Below are 23,602 nucleotides of genomic sequence, written 5' to 3'. Positions count from 1 at the left end.
AGAGAACTATATTGGCACCGACTTTGATTTTGTTCAGTTCATAAATGTATACATGATATCACTGAACAATTGGGATGGAAGATTGTATTTAAATTATGGTTCGGCGTGTCATTCATAGAAAAATGTTGATATGTTGTACGATTTGCACATTCCAAAATTCTTAAATGGAAATAGATGCTCCGGAGTTTTGAACCACTAGCTAAATTTGATGATTGACACTCATGTTATGTTATTGCGGAATATAGATAATTCTCTTGGATTATACAATGATACTAGATTGATTATCACGAATCTCGAAAACCATGTTTTGGAAGAAAAAATTCTTAACGGATGTAATGCGGGTCATAAAGTGCTTATTCCAAGAATGTCATTAACTCCATTTGATTCAAGGCTTCCTTTCAAGTTCCAACGAAGAGAATTTTTCTTAATTGTTTCATATGCAATAACAATTAACAAAAATCAAAGACAATCATTATCACATGTGGGGTTTTTTTTATTTTAGAAAACATGTTTTCTGTCATGGTCAACTGTATGTCGATGTATCTAGGATTACAAATCGAAAATGTCTTAAAATTTTAATATGTAATGAAAACGACAATGAAATAAACTCGACTACAAATGTTGTGTTTAAGGATATTTTCAAAATTTGTAATAATACTTTTTCACTTTATTTTTAAAATTTATTTTAGTGAGTGTTAAATTAGATTTTGTATTTACTATTTAATTAAAAACTCAAATTTTCATACTATGTAATTTTTAATCGTTATATACACAATACTATCCGTGCATCGCACGGGTGAAATACTAATAAAAATAAAAACCTAATCTTCTATCAAATATAATCTAATATTTAGTACATAAAATAAAAATAAAATAAAAACATAAACCCTAGGGTTTAATACATGCCGTCCGCAGACACTACTGATGACGTTTAACCCATGATTAATTAAAATCAATGGATTCATGTCAGGCCCATTGATTATAGCCGCCACGTCCACATCACTCACGGATGAAATACTAATAAAAATAAAAACCTAATCTTCTATCAAATATAATCTAATATTTAGTACATAAAATAAAAATAAAATAAAAACATAAACCCTAGGGTTTAATACATGCCGTCCGCAGACACTACTAATGACGTTTAACCATGATTAATTAAAATCAATGGATTCATGTCAGGCCCATTGATTATAGCCGCCACGTCCACATCACTCGCAGCACACTAACATCTCCTCAACCCTAATCTAGAAAGGAAAATACGAAAACCTTCAAATTTCACGTCCCAAATAAATGAAAATGGGAATTCCCGAACGGGTTTGCAGGAGCTGTCCAAACTCCAATCAATCAATGTCGTCGCGTGCTTGTTAGAGGTTCGTAGCAATCGCCCTTTTGTTTTTCTACTATTAAAGATTATCACACAGAGATATATTTTTCGTGGTTTTGCATTTTTATGGAGAATTTCGGCTAATGCACTCTTTGATTGTTCCAATCTATGTTGGAGCTGAATGTGAACTTTAAAAAGCTTAAGTTATTCAGTTTTAGGGTTTATTTCGTTGCCGCTCAAATTACTGTTTATCCAACAAGTTTCGCGTGCATTATTCTCAGCACTTAATTCCATTTTGCACTCGTATATATTTAAACCTACATTCAAAATTTTGAAGAGTATTATTTTTTATCGCATGCTTAAGTATTTTGATTTCTGTTCTCACTAGTGTTGTTGGCTATTATGAAACAGAAGATAATATCATCTTATGATGTGATTAAATATGTTTAGCTGCAAATTTGTGGTCAAATATTGGATTCCTTTCCAGGAGAAAATCTCTGAGCCCAAAGTCTTACTGTTTCTTTTGTGACTTTTCAGGTTCACAAGTCTTGTTAATTGTGTGAAAACATGTCTTCTGGTCTCACAGAGGAGAATAGCGAGGAGCCCGAGTTTAGGTGGTTAAAAAAGAAAGGGATGGGGGGCAAAAATAAAAATGTCCAGTTTTATGAATCATTTGTTTATGATGGTGTGCAATACCATTTATATGACTCCGTGTACATGAACAAGCAAGGTGAGCCCCCCTATATTGGAAAGCTTGTAAAAATTTGGGAACAGCCTGATGCATCAAAAAAGGTGAAGGTTCATTGGTTTTTCCGACCCTGGGAAATTTCTAATCATCTAGGAGATACACTGACGCTAGAGAACGAACTTTTTCTGGCCTCTGGTGATGGCAGCGGTCTTGCGAATCTCAATCCTCTGGTAATTTCATACGAACTTTGTTTTTGTCTGAAATCTATACTAAATTATTGATTTGGTCAAACAATTCTGTTATTGTTATATTTCAATCAATATTTTCCTTGTATATATGTATTTCTTATTCTGTTCATGTTCGTGTGATATGATCCAGTCTCATAGTGAAAGAATTTGAGTAAATGGATCATGGGATTGTTCTTTTTATTTTCCAATTGTAATGAGTACATTTATGTAGACTTATTTAGTTATCTTAACCAATGGTGACTTGCAAAACCAAGTACAAAACTAATAACAAAGCTCGAATGCAAAATAGAACTATAAACATGCGTATATGCTTTGGCAGTCAAAATACAATATCATTTAGTTCTGATTTGAAACCACCGTGTCATCAAAATGGAGTGTGGAAGCAAGCTTTGCACTTTGTAAGAGGCGTGTGCGTGGGTTCTTGCAAGGTCACCTAGGTGCACACTTTTACATTTATGGTTTCACACGCCTCTTGTAAGGTCACCTAGGTGCACACCTTTTACATTTATATGGTTGGAATAAGTAGACTAGAGTCTAAATGTGGTAGTTTTAGGTGGATGTACAAGACAATGAAGGAAAATCATTTTTACACCATATTCTAGTATCTGTAACCTCTTCAACCAACGTGACCCTCTTTAAGGACCTTAACAAAAAGTTCGACTCGTTCACTTCCTCATCCTTCAAATCCCGCCGAAAATGCTAGCCCGAAGAAATAAAAGAAGAAATGGAGGAAGTGTTCGACCGAATAAAATGAGAAATAGATTTGTTATGACCCAAAGAAATCTGAAATAAAGATGGATAAAGATCCTTAAAAGAAGAATTTCCTCATCCCTTATCCTTCCAAAACTTGATTTTTTTACCCTCTTTTACCACTGTGCTCACTGACTGCGGAAACGCCAGATAGATTTAAAAAATAAACTTCCATGGGCTTCTGATTATAACATTTCTTGCTAAGTCTTCATCCCAATAACCCATATTTGCGGACTATAATCTTCTTCCATAACAGCTATCTCTTACAAGAAAATCTACACCATCATTTCCCCAAAAGATCCTTATTCCTCACGCAAATGTTCCCAATACGTAGACCCCCTATTTTTTTTGGTTTACAATTTTGTTCCCACGCAACCAAGTGACAATTAAGGTTCAAATGGCGGACGAGTTGGCCGCCTAGGCTGGAGGCTGTCATCAACTGCACCATCTTTGCCTTGGGCAATTTAGTAGATGTTCAATGGTGAGCTAGGGTGGGTAAGACAGCCAAAAGTTAACAAATTTTTAAAAACCTTAATTATTTATGCTCTATCAATATCTATTTATGCTCACATTTAATTTATTCATATATTGCATGACTCTACATAATTATTGAATAAAAAAATTTTACCGCCTAGGTTGTAGGTGGTTACCGACCACTTTGTCACCATCTAATGCCATTTACAACACTAATGATAATGTAGATCTCCGTTAGCGCCATCCCATAAAAAATCCCTTGTTATCTGTTAAAAATTGAACTTGGACCTATCTCAACCCCAAAAGCTAGCTCAAGGGAGAGAGTTGCCCAAGTCTAAATTTTATACTCTTAGGATACTTATCCAACCGATGTGAGACATAATTAACAAACCAACACACTCTTCTCACGCCTAGGATTGAAATGACTGGAGCGTGGGGACATTAACGGGTGACCCAACTATGGGACGGGTGGCCCAATTATGGGCAGTCCAACACATAACGGTGGGTCTGACCTCTGATATCATGTTAAGAAATGAACTTGAACCTAAGTCAATCCCAAAAGCTAGCACAATGGGGAAGGGTTGTCCAAAACTATATATTGAACTCCCGGGAATTTTAACCGACTGATATGAGACATATTTCAACACATAGCTGTTGGATAGAGTTTCTGGGAGATCAATATATATGGTCTTGGACAACCCTCTCCCTTGAGCTAGTTTTTGGGGTTGAGTTAGATCCTAAGTCTATTTCTCAACGTGGTATCAGAGTTCAAACCCATCGTATGTGTTGAACTGCCCATAATTGCCCGCTAATAATTCTACGCTCCAGATGTTCATTCTTGGGCGAGAGAGGAGTGTGTTGAAATTTGTCCCATGTTATTTGGATAGAGTTCAATATATGGTCTTGGACAACCCTTCTCCTTGAGCTAGCTTTTGGGGTTGAGTTAGGTCGAAGTCCATTTCTGTAATCACTCAGGTTGACCACGACAATATGGTACTGGATTTTGATGGAATTTGGATTTCAATGTGTAGCAGGAGAAAAAATAACAAAATTGTGGGAAATCAATTATATGGGGGAAGAGGAGAAAAAATTATGGAAGATAGTAATATTAGCACATATTTGGGAATTGTCGAATTTAAGAAACAAATGGTTTTTTGAAGGAAGATAACAAGGCAAGGTATATCAATTGCGGGAGTAAATTAAATGTTGGCCCGTAGTTGTTTAAGGTGGAAGATGCAAAGGTGAGGCACATACGTATTGAGATTAGATGCACCATGCATGATTTATCAAAATATGTGTGTTTGTGTGTGTAAACTAAATTTTACTGCAATTACATGGCGATAGACATAGAGTTCACAAAGGATGTTGATTCCATCCTCCCCCTCATCAATAAGATGGCATGTAATAGATATTTTCATAGTTGCCTTTGTTGTAGTTGCTCTTAGACTTTTTGAAGTACACGAATATGAAGATCTAAAATCATAAGGATGTTTTGCCTACCTTAGAAGTTCGTGAAATTTCTCTCAAGGTCAAATTTTCGTCAAAAAAAATAAGTCATTTTCTGCATTGGCGTTATTATCAAATGCTCCCATCAACTATTCGTTGCTATTGTCTATGTTATCTAATGGAATGTGATCAATGGTGTCACACATATTGTATCAATGACTAAAAGCTCTGTCAGACTTGAAAACCAAATTATTCAATTTTTTTTTGTTCCAACCTAATCTTTATTTAGAATGATGATGCACAAAATTGATAAAAATCACTATAATTAGAATTCTATTCTATATTATGAATAAATTTATTTAATATTTCAAACCATCGGTTCGATGTGGGTTGGATTGGTTAAGTTTCTACTCATCCCAAGTAAAATATTGATTATACGGTGATTCTGTAGTACTTTGTTTGATACCCGTGGGCATTTCAAAAGTTTTTTAGCTATATTCTATACATCAGTAGTTGATCTCTGTCTTCATCTTGCTGTTCATCACCTTAACAACATTCTTGATATGCTAGAGTTGGAATATAAGGATTTTGGATCTAATAATTCACAAACTATATGCAGTGGTCGGATGGAGTTGTATAGATAATCTTTTATTTGTTCCTCTCTTTCTTTTTGAATCAAGCAACAATGATTTTTGTTTTTGTTTTTTTACTTATATCCATTACCTCGCAGATATAGCCATTTGAGGCTTTTTTCTTCATTGACCAATCAAAGCACTTGTTACCCACTAGTCGCCTACTTTAACAGCATGAATAAAATTGTAGGCGTCAATATAAACTCCATTGCTAGTACATCTCGTGCCTCCTTTGCGAATCATCTAGTGGTTCACTTCTTGGAAGTAAACATCTTTCTCAAACTTGCCTTTGCTTTTGAAACCACTTTAATGTCAGAAATCCGATTGCCAAATGAGTTTTTCCTACTCTCTCCATCCAATGCATTTCATCATCATGCTCAAGACGTGTGGTCTATTACACGTGTGTCAATTAACAAACATAGCCCTTTGATATATCTTCTTCAAGCGACAAATTTCAGATAGTCTTCAAATATACAAATTTCAAACAGTCTTCAAATATCAAATCTAAGTGATGAGCAGCACGTGGAGACTAGAACAAGTACGGATATCTTGCTTGTAAAAGCTGTGGTATTCATTATAGTTTTAAAAATAATTTAAGTTACAATTCCAAGCGGCTCTTGGGTTTTCTCACAGTAAATGAGTAACAATAATGTATATATACTGATAGTGAAAGCGTACCATCCACAATGTTATGCTGTAACTCTGTAACTTCGACCAAGTTCCTTTTCCCAATATGTTGCTCATATTTGTTAAGCAACTCAAACATTTTCTTTCATGCTTGACCTATCAAGAATCTGTAAACACGTTTTCTCTTGGACCATTTACCGAACATCGACCAAAGTCTTTTTTTAATCTGTCCACCTAGCAGCCACTAGATTGCTCGATCTTGTACGCTCCTTAGAAATTAGTTTTGGATGCTTTAACTCTTTTTCAATGGAGTTATCCTAACTTCATGGAAAGTTAGAGGATCCATTCCAGAACTAAATTGCCTTGCCCAATAGCTTCAATTAGTGGTCCCAATGCTATCATAATCCATTTCACCCAATGGAGCATCTGCGTCTTACATTCTTCAAATAAATTTTCGCACCTCATACATCTTGGTTTTCACGTTATTTTCGTTAAATCACTTTGTTTCTGTTTTCCTTTATTGCTTCTTAATTTCATTAACATCCTGTATGAATTATAAATTTATCAGGCCGGTTTGTGTTGGCTATCTTGTTTTAAATTAGGTAGAAAACCATGATCATAAGTAGGTGAAATTGATATAGGTCATTTTCTTTTTTTGGGATATCTTCTACAACATCCGATACTCTTGTTGTTTGGCAACTTGATCACAATGAGGCGCGGGATTCGTTTGGTTCGTCATTTCTTTATTCTTTGCCATAAAACCTTAATTTATTCTTTGACATGTTCTAGTCATTAAGAATAAACTTCTGCATTTCTTTGGCCTGCAACAAGATGCTGCATGTGTAAATAAATTTCCATTTGTTAATTTTTTCCATAGAAATTGCATTTCACAATATTGATATTATTAGGATCAATTATTGTCCCATAACTCCATGCTGCATGATTCTAAAGAACTGAGTTTTCAGAAGTTGACATTGTTATTGACGATATGAAATAGTATATAGTGGATTTGTAGAGATTTTGGAATTGAGCATAGTTGTCAAAAGCGTGAGGCGCAAAAAAGCGCTCAAGTGTGTTGGGGCTTAAAGCGCAAAGCGTAAAGCGAAGCGCACGCTTTACGGACAAAAAGCGCAATAAACAAAATATTATCAAAATAATAAAAACAAGGTAAAGAATCTTTGCAAATTTGACAGATAAACATCAAATATCAAAATAGTCATCATCTTCATAATCCAAAGTTGCATAATTCCAAGCAATATCCTTTCGATTCGATGATGGAACTGTTGTGTTTGATTGTGACATGATTCTAACAACTAAAAAAATAAATAACAATCACAAATTATTGATTTAATAAAAACGCACACTTGAATACAATTGACAGAAATTCATAAAATTAGGGTTTTATCTATTTGGGCAGCAAAGAGAAGGGGTGTGGTAAGTAAACACTGGCAGGGGCCGTGGGGCGGCGAGGCAGAACCAGAGCCGCAGGGTGAGAGGCAGTGAACAGAGCCGCAGGGTGAGTGAGAGGCAGTGAGTGTCGTGAGTTTTGAGAAGAGTTTATTGGGCTTTTAAACGTTTGGGCCTTGCAAACTTAAAATTGCACCTTCAAGATGCGATTAAGCCTGCAAATAAAAAAAAAAAAATGAAAAATCTGTGCGGCTTCCATGAAGCGCGCAAGCGAGCGCTTTTCGCCTCAAAGCGAGGCGCACTGAAGCGCTCGCTTCACGGACCTGCTGCGCCTCGGAGTACCCTGAAGCGCTAGCCTTGCGCCTGGAGTCGCCTTGCGCTTAAGCGAGCGCCTCGGTCGCTTTTGACAACTATGGAATTGAGATTTTATTATCGTGCAATCTGATTGTAAATTTGTAAGGTTTTTGACCTATGTGCAAAGAACTATGTTTTGACTCTTGAATTGACGATGGAGGAGATCCAACTAATCACAAAGAAATCAGTCTCTCGACAAAGAATTTGAACAGAAGAGAAGGAAGAGTGGCGACCGTAGAGGAGGCTGATGGAGGAGGCTGGAATTTAGAGAACAGTTTTTAGGGTGATTTTGGATTGGGCCTTGTTTTTTTTTTTTTTAATTTGAACAAAAACAGCACCTGGGTTGGGCTTTGGGGTATTTTACAGTAGAAACAAAGCAGGTTATGGTCGTTTTTTCATGTTTAAAGGCGACCTTTTGGCACGACTTGCACTCATGAAAGGCACATGCGTAGGAGCGCATTTCGGAAGGGCTGTGTCCAGGAGGGTATCGTGGGCATTGTCTGCTCCTTCCAGCCCCGAGCGCCTACACATGGCCAGGGAGCGTCCTTGACCACTATGATTGGGTTGCACATAGGGCACAAAGATATGAAAGAAATTCCATGCAGTTTTTCATTAGCTTAAGCCATTGACCATATAATGTTCATATTTGGCATCTAAGTGGGTGTCTCTAAGTTGTGTTCTTTGTTAAATTGGTTAAAAGGATATCTGTTAGGAACAATAAAAAACGATGTATACTGTAGATTCTGAAGACGGAATCAGTAATCTACCCTTGGTATCAATCTATCTGGTCTCTTTTTTATTTGGTTTTGGGTTTTTCACGAGGTCGGATGCATTGAAATATTTTTATTGATATTGAAAAAATTATTCAAAAACTAATTAGATATGATTAGAAGTTGAGTATTAAGGTTGTGTTTACTTGGTGGGATAAGATTATATATGGATACATTTAACTGGAATAATTCAAATGATTTGATAGGATAGAGAGCGGCGATGAATAAATAATAATTTATTTGGGTTGATAGATTAACTTCAGGATAAATGATTAGATGTTAATAGTTCTAGTATATTATATTTATGAAGTAAAATGATCTGCAAGATGTAACCAGGAGGGCAGATTTGTTATTAGACATTCTTGTAAGAGAAACTATCTAAATTGAGACTGAAAATCACTCCAAATCGAAAGGATTCATAATCAAATAAAAACCGTGTTTTAATGGGGGCCAACTTTTATCAAGGATGTTGCATATGGTAAATGAAGTGTGATAAGAAAAGATGACAAAACAATCCAGATGAAATCATTGGAACCAAACACAACCTTAGATAATATTATTTGCGTTGTCGCTGGGGTTGATGGTTTTTGAGGTGGATTCTTGTCAAGAGGGGGCATAATGTACATTGAGGTATTCATGGATCCTCCAAATGGAAAAATGACAAATTTGTGCACAGTATTGTGAGGAGCTTTTAGCAGTTAGAGCTCTTTTCTCTCTACCCTTTCACCCTTCAAATTTTACTCCTGAATTTCGATGCGGTTTCCTTGACGAATTATGGTATAGATGTGATTGGTTGAGTCCAATGTTCACATCTTATTTGATTGAAAAAAGTCTTTCCTTGTAATTGTGTGATCTAGATAGTCAGGTCCTTGTGAGTGAAAGCCTCGTGTAACCACAGTTTTTGCTTTTGTGATATTGTCACCAATTTACTCAATTGCAAATTGACTTGGGGAGCTGCCATGTGACCATTAATAAAAACAGGAAGCAATTGCTGGTAAATGCAACGTTATCTGCATTTCAATGGACAGGAGAAATCGACAACCTACTGAAGAAGAGCTTCAAATGGCCAATTATGTCTTCTACCGAACTTTTGATGTTAAAAGCTTGACAATATCAGACCAGATAAATGATACTGTTGGTGGAATTCAAGGTTGTTTTCTATAATGTTGATTTTGTGTTCGAAACTGTAGATGCTTTTCTTATTGGTTGTAATTTTTCATGTGTCTTTCAAAATTCAAACCACTTACGCCTTTGTCCTGTCATTGTTGTTACAGTTGAGTTTGTATTTAACAGAAAAGAGAGCTTCAAGACTATTGAAGCTACTGTAAGTGGAGAAATACCGATGCTTGCAGGTAAAAACACGCCTGAACGATTGAAAAATCTGACGGCTGAAGAAAATTCTAAACATGCAGTGGAAAAAAAAGAGGCTACAGATTTGAAACAACTGCAGACTAAAAGGGAAATTTCACAAGGGGAGACAAAAGGTGCGTCATCTACTAAAGAAGCAGCATCTGGAGGATCTTATTTGGATGCTAATGTAATTTCTAGTAAAGATGAAGAGGCAATGGGGACTGATGAGAAGCTAAAGGTTTTGGGTTCCAAAAATGTTGGGTGCAAAATTTTTGATAAGGTTAAGGATGTGAAATCGCTCATCACTCAGGTTCAGTTTGAAGAGGGAATGAAATCTGCGGCAAAATCAGGTGATATTGATGAAAAGCCTTCAAAGAGGGTGAAAATTGATGACACAGTCACATTAGCTAAGGACCAATGCACAAATGGTGTGCAGAATTCTACTGTTCCTAGGAATGATGCAATTTCTCCAGCGACGGGGGTTATTTCTTCTAATACTCAAACAAAAGTTGAACTCGATGACAACATTGTTGGGGCAGGAAAGGAGGATTCAAAACTGGCTGGAAAATCACTTAAAGGTTCGATTGAGAAGCTGAACAAGCTATCAAAGGCACATGTGTATTCATCCAACAAAAAATCGAGTGTCGGACACGATGTATATCATGAGAAGAGTTATGTCAAAAGCACGAAGGATTCAATGGTTTCAAAAGATTTGTGTCCTTCGGTAGAAAGGTCTTTGAGGATAGCAAAATCGAATGATTCACCGGAAATTAATGAGGATAAAAGCACTCCAAAATCCATCAAAATTTCTTCTAATGAAATTAAAAGGTCGACAAGTGAAATTAAGCAATCTTCAAGTGAAATGAAGAAATCGAATACTCGTGCGATTACGAAGGAGGATAAAAATAAACCGAGACTTTCTAATACCTTCGGTAAGCTTGACTTCAACTCTTCTAAAGATGATCAATGGCAAACTATGAACAAGTTTCCTTATGGCAACTCGTCTAAATTGTCATTATTGTGAATTGCATCAGATAAAGGCAAAGATGGGAAACTTGATGGCCAAGTATTTGAAGCAACTAGAAGACCAGTTGCCGTAAGTTGAGCTTGAGCATTCGTATGTTTTTTGAACTTTTTTTAATACCCTATACTTTATCTTCGCATGGAGTTACAATTGAAATAATAGAAGATAGATTGTTCTTATCCCAATCCACATCATGACCTCTAATAGCCAAATCAATGGTTTTTATGTTAAATTAAATAAGTCCGTAGATGTTTGAGATTTTGTTTTGGCAAAGTTTAGACTTTTGGTCCACAATTGGAACTTTGATTTTGGATGAATGACATAACAAAGATGGTTGCCTACTTGCCTAGGTGGAAGCGGACGCTATTTGTAATGCCATAATTGGTTTGGAGGCACAAAAAAAGTGCACCTTTTCGAAGAAAACCCTTGTCATACATGTTAGAAGACATTTGTGGTAGTTAGGATGCCAAATTCAATTTTCCAATATGCACTTAATATCCAAAAAACATGACACTTCATTGATCACCATTTTCCACGATATTGACTTCTCAATTGTTTTCCATCCACATTTAAGCATGATTGGTCTTTGCCATGTTCGAATGAAACACAATGATATTAACCTTTTTGAATACTTTTATATTTTAACTCAAAAATGTTGTCAAATCTTTATTTGGTTCTATCTAATAAATTGCTCGTGTCATTTTTTTATCCGCCGCATTCTTACCTCTATAGAGGGCGCAACTTTTGTAACCATCAAAAGCAATTTGCATGCTTGGTTTGGGTAGTGTTTGGGTAGAGCTTCTAGCAAGCATTTCTCAGTTTTTCCTTGACAAAATTTTCAAAAATTTGTCAAGTAAATGCTGAGAAGCTCCTTAAAAACTTTCCCAAACACTACCTTGGTGTGGTGAAGTGCAACCACAAGTGGAGTTCAGAGCCAGTTGGGAAGTTAAAAAATAATGCTTACATAAGTTCAACTTTTTAAATGCTTTTATTGGAAAAGCAGAAGCCATTTTGGCGTTTGGATAAATGTTAAAAATGTTTTAATTTTTATTTTAAAATACAATTAGAAGCGAAAACCCAAAAGCTAGAAATTTTAGCTTCTAACAATGTACTTTTTATGTGTTTTTTTTAAACTGCTTTTGTAAACAAAGGTTACAATTTTTAAAAAAAGTGCTTTTTTTCCTTTCTTTTTTTAATTGCATTTGAGCCCTTGACTTTTCTAACCAAATGAGTTATTAGTACGAATGTGAAGTGAAGAAGCATCAACATCATGTTATTAAAGCCCACAAGGTGTGCCCAGACTCTCATGGTTCGTCTAACTTGTCTTTGTCCCTTGACAAAAGGTAATCGTAGTCCTTTAGAAGCACATACGTTAACCACAAAAGCCCAAGTCTTGGTGCGCCGTAATGGCTCAAGGTTTCTTTTTTGTGTGCCTTCAACGTAGAGATCGTAAATCTACGGCGTGATGCAAGATAATGAATATCTAGTTTCGCTTACATACAAATAAATTTTGTTTTATTTTTCTTTACAAATAATTATTGCATTATATATCATTGTATTATATAATTTTCTTCTTAGACTTAAATTCTACCATATCATTATATGGAGCTCTGTATTTAATAGAGCATTCTCTTGGGAATTTTAACTACAAGAGATTGGGGGTTGAGGTGAATTAGGTTTGGACACCGTTATCTCCTTTCCAAAGTTGAATAGGTAGGTAGTTTGGTCTTGCTTTGGATCTGGAAATGGGTCAAGTGATTTAAAACTGATTATTCTTCTCGAGAGACTTGGGAGAGTTGGATGGAATAGACACATATGCAAAGATCGTTTGAGGAGACATTATATAAGGTGATGGTAGACACACACAAAATCCTCATCTTTCTCATAAGATATCTCACCCCAAAGATTAGGTTTGATATAATGCGGTTTTTCTTCCACAAATGTGACATAGCTAGGACATATTGCTTATTTGTTGTTGGATGAAGCATTTGTAGACTCTTCGAGTAAGTGAGTATCCAATGAACACACTTTTGATGGCTCTTGGATCCAGTTTTCCCCAATCATCGCTTGGATATGAATGGATAAGGTATACCCTCACACAGTGTTTGGTTCAATTGATAGGATTATTGAATGATTATTAAATGAATGGTAAAAGACATGATAAATAAGAATTGGTAATTTGTGTCGAAAATAGTATTGTGTTTGGTTTGATTTTTAGGAATAAGATTAAACAATGGTTTAAAATTTTTTGCCAAAAATACCATTTATATTTTATTGGATGGGTGATTTTTAAGTTGGAGGGAAAGAGTAATTATGGAATTTATGTGTAAGATAAAAACAAGGATAAGTAATACTAGGGTAGGAGGAGGGTTTAGTTAACCTACTCTAACACAACTTTATCCTTTCTAGGTTAGATTAGTTTGTTTTAATAAAAATCCTACCAAACAATGGATTAAATCAAAAATCACACACAAACCTACCTAATCCCTTGTACCAAACAATGCCTCAATATATTATGGGAGTGAGATTGGTTTTGGCACTAGGCAAGATAGAACTGAGGTAGGACCTCCATCGAGCTTATTGATTCTAAGACACGAGAAAAATTCTATTGGTTACTTGTGAGTAGTGATCAGCGCACGCAACGTGTGTGTTGTACAATTTTTGGCTTTTGGAAAAACGATTTTTGAAACTTACAATGATTTTCCTCCTAGATTAGTGGGAGAAAGTTTTTCCCTCCATTAGGGTTATCACTTCATCTCTTTCTTGTTAATGTTTGCAATAGTTTTGCTAAATAAGAGTATAAATGTAAATTTAATTTGTTGTCACGTCAACGACCAAGTTGATCACTAAACATCACTCAAGTTTAATTAACATTATCTCTTCCTCGTAAAATTTCTCAGACCAAAGATAAGATTTGGTATAATATGGTTTTCCTTCCACAAATGTGACTTCAGCTAGGGCATATAGCCTCCTTGTTGCCGTACGAAAGCATTTGTACCCTCTTCGAGTAGATGAGTATCCAATGAATACACATTTGATGGCTGTACATTATGTTGAAATAAGAGAGCCCTTGCCGTATCTAAAAGATGATTTTTCCTTTCTGCTACTCCATTTTGTTGCAGATGATTAATGCAAGACGACTCGTGAGCGATTACTTTTTGAAAGTAGGAAGAGAAGGCGTAATTCAAGTTCTCGCGAGCATTAACATACCCGAATCTCCTTATTTTGTACTTGATTTGAATCATTGTATGAAATTTGGAAATACAACCTGTGGAACATGGATTTTAAAACTGCAAAGACGGATAACCAAGACGCAATGGTGTAACTAGATGGTATCTGTGTTAGATGAATGAATGAATGAGTGGGCAAATTGGATTTGTTTAGAGTCAGATGACATGATGTTTTGAGGTTGTACAGTCCATCCATCTTTTCAGCAAGTCCAATCTTTGTCGCCAAACAATGGTCCTGAAATTTGTTTTATGGGATTGACTTGATGGATTGTGGCTTCTGAGTCTTAAATCAATCAAGCCACAAACACTTTATACTCAACTTCTTTATGTTTTCATTATTGAATCTTCTATGTCCTTGTTTCTAATCTAGACTTGCTTGTGAAGTAATCTGAGCCCATTCTTGTTTTCACTGTTGTTTCCTATTGTTTCCCCACTCACTGCATTTTAAGGGTTTCCTGTGTAGTTTCCAGCACTGATTGATGGTGCAATTTGGTTTGGCGATGAGCAAAACTTAGTTCATCTCAGTTTACTATTTTTCATTTCTCCGAGTTTTATGGTTCTAAGTTAGTACTCCTCTTTAGATAGCTGTGGTTATGAGAGCAGATTTTTCCACTGATTGAGAGTTAAGCATGATCACTCGGCAACATTCTTCAGCCCTAGTCAATGAAATTGTTTCATCGAGAGATGGTATTTCAGTTTTGCCCAAATTGAACCCCCTTGCTTGATCAAACTTAGGGTTTAGACCTACAAGAAATTTCGTAAACCCTCTGCATTTTTGATTTTATCATCTTGATTTTATCTAATAATAAATTAGTCTCATGAACCTTAGAATATGTCAAAGCATCCCAGATTGTACTTTTCCTTCCAGGAGATAATCATTGAATCTTAGCTTGGAAGTTGGATTGGAAGAGAAGAGAGAAGAAAATTTGTACTTCTTCCTTTCCCGTCCACTACTTTTCCTTTCAAGAGATAATCATTGAATCTTAGCTTGGAAGTTTTGGAAGAGAAGAGAAAAGAAAATTTGTACTTCTTCCTGTCCCATCCACTAAAATCTCCCAGCAATCAAAGTTTTTAAATTTACTTTCTTTCCAAATCCCGACACTCAAACTAAGCCTAGGTCATAATCCCATGCATCGATGTAGCCTGTTTCTCCTTTTGTCAGTCGAACCTTAGCAATTGATTTAATGTTTTTCCCCTTACGAAAATTTAGAAGTTAGAACCAATTGTAAAAACCACTTCAAAAGATCGATCTTCCGGCGTTGAAGGCTAAGCTCAAGGGGAACAATGATGATGGCCGTAAAACGAGTGTCCCGAGTATATTTAATAAACCAAGCGGCCTTGTCGCTGGAGAACATTCTAAATTCTTTGACAAGAGTTGTATTGTCCGCCACAAATGAGCTAATGGAAGGTTGTCAGTGAGTTGGCACATGATGATTTATAAAACTCATTCCCCCCACCCCACCACACCGCCCTTTTTTTTAAAGAATAAAAGAAAAGAATAAACAAAAAAAAGGGCGGTGTGGTGGGGTGGGGGGAATGAGTTTTATTTTAAAGAATAAAAGAAAAGAATAAACAAAAAAGAAAAATAAAAGAACAAACATGGAGAGAAAACACAGGGCAAGAGCAAGAAAACTTTTTTTTTTAATAAGAAACAATACTTTATTAATTATGGGAAATAAATTTCCTTGGACGCCTTATGGGAAAATAGATTTCCTTGGGACGCCTGAAAGTAACATTCCTTGCTAAACCAGCATCCCATCCATTATCTTGTAACGTATTTACTCGCTATGATCCTTTTCCACAACGGTTCGTCCTTGACATAAAACCTCCACCACTATTTCCCCAGCAATGCCTTTATTCCTCAAGCAAATGTTCAAAATTCCCAACCCCCCTTAATCTTTGGGCTTGCACACCTGCTCCCAAGCGACCAAATGACAATGTTTGTCACCATCCGCCCCATCCCAAAGGAAATTCCTCATAACCTTTCGCAGTTGATACCCAACAAAGCACTCTTCTCCAAATTGATTCTTAAACCGCACATGTTACAAAACGATCTAACGTCTACCAAAACCCGTAAGTGGCCCTTTCTTTTGACAAAAAATTGTGTATCATCGTCAAATTAAATATGAAATATCTCCACTACCAAAACCCGTAAATGGCCCTTTCTTTTGACAAAAAATAGTGTATCATCTGCAAACTAAATATGAAATATCTCCACCTACCTCGAAACCTTGTATGAGATCCATGGTCTTAGCCTTATGACCCTTATCAATCAATCTCCCCAACACATCTACCACCAAATTAAACAAAAATGGTGACAACGGATCCCCATGTCTTAGCCCTTTTTGTCCTCGAAATTTACCCCTTGGCTTCCCATTAATAATAACCGAGAATGACACATTCGAAACACATCCTTTAATCCATCTCTTCATCTCTCACCAAACCCCTTCTTCATTAGAACAAAATCAGAAAATTCCAATCCACATTATCATAAGCCTTTTCAAATCATCAACCTTGAAAACCCACCCATTCTATTTTTTCCACCTCCCATCTTCAACTATCTCATTCTCAATGAGACAACAATCAAGAATTTGTCTTCCATCAATAAAGGCATTCTGAGACTATGTTATTGTGTATGACAATTGTTTCTTCATCCGTATAGATAGAATCTTAGTGGATCTTGCTCCTTTTCAGAGAGCAATGAGAAGATCAAAAGGTATCGAAGAATTTAGTCAAGCAGACTCAGATATATTGCCTAGAGCTGAAAAAATTTGGTATTTTGGTATGTTTTCAGATAAAAACCCCAATCATGTGGAAGCATGGCATTATGATCACTGTGAAGTCTTGTTCATGCATAGACTCGACTAAATCATGGGTCATTACTAATGTATCAATCTCCAAACTATACGAGTTTTTCAATTCATTCTCCTCCCCTTGAAAATGAGTGCTAAAAAAAACTTGCGCTTCGGAAAATGTGACTTCCATGTAAATACATTTGTACCTTTTTGTGTTGGGAATAGCCAAGGAAAACACTAAAAAACAATGTGCGATAAATCTGAAGCTAATTGAGTGTTTAAGAAAGGTTTCTTTAAAAACTGTTAGCGTGTTTTAAAATTCAGAACTTTAGATGGCATTCGTTAATTAAATATGTAGCAGTGAGGATAGCTTTACAAAGATACAAATTTCAGGTGTCTATGGGTCATTGTGAAAGTCCAAAAAACAATAAAGCCTTCGAAGTAAAACTAATATTCTTTTACACTTGTGTTTTTAAAAATCAAATATATATACCCCATTGGCAATGGGTTTTATGCATGATTCTTAATAAACACCACGGTTTAAATGCTTGTTTTTTTTTGTATCTTTCCAATTTTTCGATGCAATTTTCGTAATATGCCACCCCATTTTGTTGAGTGGTATTGATACAAGAGCTATGATGCATTATACTTTTTGATTGAAATAAAAAATTTATTAAAGATTCATTTCCATGATCACTTCTAAGCACTAGGATTGTTTATTGAAATTGAGTTTTAACCATGCTCTACAAGTTTTTAAAATATATTCTACTTAAGATAAACCCAATTTAGACTTGTGTGATCATCAACAATCGGTATGGACCAATTCTTCCTGGAGAGTAGTAGTGTTAAAATTGTCGTCTTACATTACTATGATAATATTTAACAAATTGACAGATGTTTGGTTGAAAATCAACTGGATTTTTTGTTTTTAAACAATGTCGTGGACAAAATATTTCTAGTATAGAAAACTAGGATGACCTAGTCCTAATCATAGTGTCAATATTACTAGAACTATGTTATGATCTAATATTAAATTCTCGTGCTTGCCCACTTAATTCATTGTCTTCCTCACAGTAGTAGAAACCACCATCCTACCCAGCATTGCCAATCATCTATGAATCTAGATCTTGAAATTCACGAGAACTTGTACAAAATTTAGCGGACACTTTAAATCATGAGTCAATTTAACAACTTATAGAAAATTACACGAGATTTGGAATGTGAAGAACATTATGAAGGATTAACGGGTGCCAGATTGCCATTAACCCTTTTCCAGCAATGCCTGAGAGAAAATCATCAGCTATTTTGATTTTTTGATAAGTCAAGAACAATCTAGATGATTATGTCTTATGATCAGTTGGCCCCAAATCAATGATCCAAGGACATGAGGAAATTGTGGAAACATTAAAGATGTTAAGAATTAACGTTTTGGGATAAGGAAGACGAAAAGAACTAGCATGTGAGAATATTTGGGATCAGAACAACCTATATAGGGATATAAATGAGCCGAACAGTTCGCGAGCTGTTCGGGTCTCGGCTCGTTAAAAGCTCGTTCGAGCTCGTTTAATGAGGCTCGTTAAGACAAACGAACCAAGCTCGAGCTTTACAATATTCGGCTCGTTAGCTCGTGAACAGGCTCGTTAACAAGCTCGTAAGTCATCTCTTAGACGAAAAAATAATAGTATTGATATTTAATTTATAAATTTACACTTTACTTATGAAAAATATTGAAAAATATATAAAAATTAATTTATTAGAATAAAATGACAAATTTTAATAATAATAATATTATATTTTTTTCAAATATATAATTTAGTTTTTAACTAATTTAATGAATATTTAAATTTATAGTTTAAATATATTAAGCTCGATTAGACTCGATAAAAGCTCGAATAAGCTCGTGAGCCATGAATATATTCGTTAAATAAGCTCGGGCTCGGCTCGGTTATAAATGAACCGAGCTTGAACATTCAAAAGCTCGGCATGGCTCGGCTCGTTTGCATCCCTAAACCTATACAGCCGGTCTAATTGTTCCTTGCTAAAAAAGTCATCCCTAGCACAATATTTGTTTTCCATCAGGATTTACAAAGCATGAACTTTTCCGTAAGGATGTCGCGAATTTGTGGCTGGAATTTCGGGGCTATTGAAAAAACTGAATTTGTAGTCTCATTGAGTTGTTGGGCCTGTTGTTTTTGGGCTTATTGAGCTTAGATACAGCGTAACTTTCTTGACTAAGGAAGTAAATAACCCAATGAAAATGAAAATATTGACAAAATATCTATATTTCTGTTTTTAATAAATATTTTTTTTGACTGCAATGTTTCATATTTGTGTACAATTTTAATTTTGTTCACAGTGAAATACAAATATTGTTCCGTTATGTCCAATGTTTTAGTGTTATTGATGTCTATTGGGCAAAAATCAAAATGCATTACTTTTGGTTCTGATTATTTTGATTTCCTGAAAGCATCTACCAAAATTTCTATAAAATGTTGATTTTGTATGTTCGTGGAATAGCTTTACTATCGTTACTGTCTATTGGGCATGGCTTATATCCCTTTCCTTCAATTATTTTAAATTTCTAATTGTTTTTCCTAAAGTTGACCTGTGGTCGAATGTTGGATGGGTATCTTCGGTGCGTTGTGGATCTGGTAGGATAATGTACCAGATATTCTCTGCTTACCTATTGGTTTTTTTACGTCTTTCAATGAGTATCCTCACTCCTCGGTCTTAACAGCAGACTCAAGCTTCCAGCTTAAACTTAACAACACTACAATAATCAATAAAGATGTGTAGAAGATAGTTATTTTCACCTACTTCTTTATGCATTTAATAATAATAATAATGTGAGGATAAGCTTTATGTTTTTAGCAATTCGTGAGTGTGTATTGATATGTGATTCATACATTTTATTTTGTTTGTGGTCAGAACTGATGAGACATTCATGTAAAAGCTTTTGCAGTAGATCTTGCAGTTGCAATTTTGTTTTGTTAAGTTTCTCCTCTAATGCTAAATGGTTTGGCTTTTGCAGGAAAAGAGCAAGTGGTTTAAAGAATTGGTGAGTTCTATGACATGTGCCTTGATTTTCATTTTTTGTGTTTTGCTACAATGATTCATATAAATATTCTACTGATTTTCAATTGAATGTTTTATTCTTGATTTTTGCTTGCTCGGCGGACATATTTGGAACTGTACCTGTGGTTTTACGTCTATCGAGTTATTTTTAAAGTTTTCATAATGTTTGGATTTTCAGTTCTATGGTGATTAGTTTTTGACTTTTAGTTGTGGGATTTATTTAGTCTCATATCTGATTTTATGTTAGCAATCTCTTAAATTGTTTTCCCAGTTAAATCTTATGTGCCTCAGTATTGATCTGCAATGTCTAATCTCTACAAAAAAGCAACAAAAATCAGCGTGTTTTTTTAAAAAAATAAAAACTGCAAAAATGGAATATCAGGGTTTCTCTTCCTTGTCTTTACGATGAATTAAGCAATGGTTTTAAATTTCAAATCCCTTGAGATATTTGTATGAATTATTTGTTGCAATTCACTTGCTGTCAAGATACTTCTTTAGTTTTATGATTGTGTTCGATGTCCGCCATTCACTTCAGTCAATTCTTCTTGTTGCTTCCAGCCTTGGGAGCAGAGAATGAAGGCTTCTTATGCTGAAGGGACACTAGTTTTGCTCCAGAATTTGGATCCAGAATTTACTTCAGGGGAAGTGGAGGTTAGATCATTAAACTATTTTAATGAATCTATATATTTTCCAACCCCGTGTTTTCTTGCTTGCTGGCGTCTATTGTTAGGCCGTTTTTCTTCTTGGTTGTTTTCCATTTTTTTGGATCGGTAAAATATCCTCTCATTATCTGCTCTCATTTATGGAGTTTGAATTTCAACTACCGATGCCTTTTGCGAACGAAATAAGCATACCCTCACACTGCATACTACTTGGGTTGTTACCGGAATGTCTGTCATCAATTGAACTCCTAACTGACACCAATCTGTGCTCTCCTACGAGTAGTTCCTGGATGGTGTAGAATAAGAGTAGTACCAAAGTCAACACCTCCAACGAAAAAGGGTTCCTGATATCTTTTTGTTTTTTGGGGGGAGGGTGGGGTGTGTGGGGCTCTTTTGACTCTTGAATGTCAGAGACTTAGATAACAGGTGACTTGAGTGCCATTACAAGGGATTTTTCTGCTTCTTTATCTGCTTTTGTATTTTCATTCTTAAGTAGTCTCTGATGTAAGTACTGAATTGTGTTACTTCAGGATATTATTTTTCATGCATTTGAGGAAACTTGTGCAGCAAGAATGGTGCAGCATATTGCTATTTCTGATCCACACTATGGTATGTAGGTAAATTAGAATTGGACGACTTCAGTAAGTAGAGTTTTGTTATTTCTGAGTTCTTATTCATTAATTGTTACAAGGTGACGCTCATTCTCTGACTGGTTCCCTTCTTTTTTCTTTTGGTTGACTGTCTTTTTTGGTGTCATCTCATATATATATATATATATATATGTATATATATATATGTCTCAAGAATGATCATGTTAGGTTTGTTTTGTCTTTCTATTGAAATCTTAATCATTTTCAGGTCAAGCTTTTTCTATCTTTAAAACAAGGGAAACTGCGGAAAGAATTGTCAAAGAACTTGATGACCGTTGCTTAATGCTACCAAACAACAGGTATGTTGAAATTTTAATCTTCTCTTAAGGAAGCATGCTGTTATTGGGTTCATGAAGTTGCATAGAAATGTTAAATGTCATAACTGTTTGTTTTGGAAGTGCATAACCAATTAGTTTAGTCGATACTGCACATTTTTGTGAAATTTTCTGCAGAGTTGACGATAATGAATTGCATTTTTCTCCTAGCTGTTATTTTATGACGGCGAGTACAGTTGGGTCCATAGAAAGCTCAGATGAAATTTGTTTCTGATTATTTGGTCCTAGTTATTCCTGAGGTTTAAACGACTATATAACAAGCACAATATGTTGGTTTCAAGGATGGAAAAAATGTTTAGATTTTTTTGTCACTAGAAATTGCATACTTGAGATGTGAGACTATTCTTTCTACAGGCCGCTGATAGGTAGCATTGCCATTCTGCCCAACTTTTCTGAAAAGCAGACAACATTTGTTGGTCATTTTGCTATTGACAAAGTTAGACGTCAAATGCAGAGGGATATGGTACTCTCTTTCCCCTTATTCGTGTCAACAATATGTGAAATAAGTTTTGTACATCATTGTTGTGTGGCTTGTGCCTGGCATGGTGCTCTTAGACAACTCTGAAATTCAAGTTTTCCCTATGTCCCTTTTTGCACTGCCCAGAAAGAAGCTGTATCTACTTCTCATTACTCCCAGACTAACACAATTGAATACGAGATGGCTATGTCCTGGTGCTTACTTCAATCAAAAGCTGATAGATGGTGGACAAAGCTTTATGAGGTGCGTGGCAGTTGAGTCAATCCTGCTGAATCTAGCGAATAACAATCCTGATGAATCTAGCGAATGCTTTCTACATTACCTTTTGAAAATCTCTGTTTATTGTTGTGTTTTTATCAGCAACAAAATGTCAATTTTGAAAAATTGACAAGTGATCTCAAGTTGAAATGAGTATCAGCTTCGAAGTAGTTTTTGTTTCGGTTAGTAATTCCACCTTTCAAGTTCCTAAATCCTGGTCTGAAAATAATATTCTCTCTCGATTCTTGGATCTTGACACGCTCCTTTTCTCTTGAGGTACAGGGTGCAGAAAACTTTAGTGTTCTTGTGCAAACACAACATACTCAACGAAGAAGTTTCTTCTTTGTATTCATCCAGAACGACTGTAAGGGTCACTAGATTTCTCTCGTTTCATCTCTTTCTTTGCTCTTATATAAACCGCAGATGTTTGTGTTTTATTTCTTCGTGATTCAGGTGAGAAAGGTGTAGCTAAAGTGAAGATGTTTGTGTTTTATTTCTTCTTAGTTCAGGCGAGGAAGCAGTAGCTAATCTCCTGTGCATACGGGAAGAAGGCCAGATTTTGTGGCTCTGCCTTTTGTCTAGCAACGCGGATAGGGTATTGCCTTTACTGGTAGTTTAGAGAGTTGCAGAAGACTGTTTTGTGCATCCTGAAAAGACATTGGTAGATTCTGTGTAATTGTCAACTCGTTCTATAATATCTAAAGGTTTGCAAAGTTTTCCTGTCTGTCCATCATTTACACATTGCCCACACTACCACAGATTAAACAAGTACTCAATTTGTCATCTGCGTTGCATACGATATGACTGACTCGTATATTAGATACGCTTGCGATTAATAAATAAAAAAAGATCTCAAATGAGAAATTTAACCTCACAACATAAATCAATCAGTCAATCAATAATATCAAGTTCTCAAGTCGAGTAGATTGTATATACTCTTTTTGTGAAATCCCAAAAGAGCTGATGATCTCTTGCGAAAAATTATTAGGTATTTAACTCATCATGTTTTTTAAAAAAATGCT

At 35.5% G+C, this 23,602-nt stretch overlaps 1 protein-coding gene across 3 annotated transcripts; it reads left to right on the top strand.

Annotated features, from left to right (window-relative positions):
* Window positions 1–1,222: 1,222 nt before the first annotated feature.
* LOC140860237 (protein ANTI-SILENCING 1-like) lies at window positions 1,223–23,310 on the top strand. Of its 3 annotated transcripts, none has more exons than XM_073263149.1 (14): window positions 1,223–1,373; window positions 1,865–2,245; window positions 9,705–9,873; window positions 9,998–11,005; window positions 11,108–11,169; window positions 20,154–20,180; window positions 20,756–20,848; window positions 21,390–21,468; window positions 21,718–21,808; window positions 22,199–22,307; window positions 22,449–22,565; window positions 22,683–22,762; window positions 22,863–22,944; window positions 23,090–23,310. In XM_073263149.1, the coding sequence occupies exons 2-12, from the start codon at window positions 1,895–1,897 to the stop codon at window positions 22,731–22,733; spliced, it is 2,157 nt and encodes a 718-aa protein (XP_073119250.1). In that variant the 5' UTR covers window positions 1,223–1,373; window positions 1,865–1,894; the 3' UTR covers window positions 22,734–22,762; window positions 22,863–22,944; window positions 23,090–23,310. The 3 variants fall into 3 exon arrangements, with proteins under 3 accessions (XP_073119250.1, XP_073119247.1, XP_073119249.1); XM_073263146.1 differs by having other exon boundaries at window positions 23,085–23,310; XM_073263148.1 differs by having other exon boundaries at window positions 23,034–23,310.
* The last annotated feature ends 292 nt before the right edge of the window (window positions 23,311–23,602 follow it).

Source organism: Henckelia pumila, chromosome 4 (assembly GCF_033568475.1).
Source record: "Henckelia pumila isolate YLH828 chromosome 4, ASM3356847v2, whole genome shotgun sequence".
In the NCBI taxonomy this organism is placed as follows: Eukaryota; Viridiplantae; Streptophyta; class Magnoliopsida; order Lamiales; family Gesneriaceae; genus Henckelia; species Henckelia pumila.
Note: the sequence above shows the minus strand (reverse complement) of the source record. Positions and strands in the feature narration are given on the sequence as shown.

What these genes read in the sequence shown, in the direction of transcription:
- LOC140860237 (XM_073263149.1), top strand. Translation starts at nt 1,895, where the DNA reads ATGTCTTCTGGTCTCACAGAGGAGAATAGCGAGGAGCCCGAGTTTAGG. An exon ending in TACTGTTGGTGGAATTCAAG is followed by an intron (nt 9,874 to 9,997) that starts GTTGTTTTCTAT and finishes TTGTTGTTACAG; the next exon opens with TTGAGTTTGTATTTAACAGA. An exon ending in GCAAGTGGTTTAAAGAATTG is followed by an intron (nt 20,181 to 20,755) that starts GTGAGTTCTATG and finishes TGTTGCTTCCAG; the next exon opens with CCTTGGGAGCAGAGAATGAA.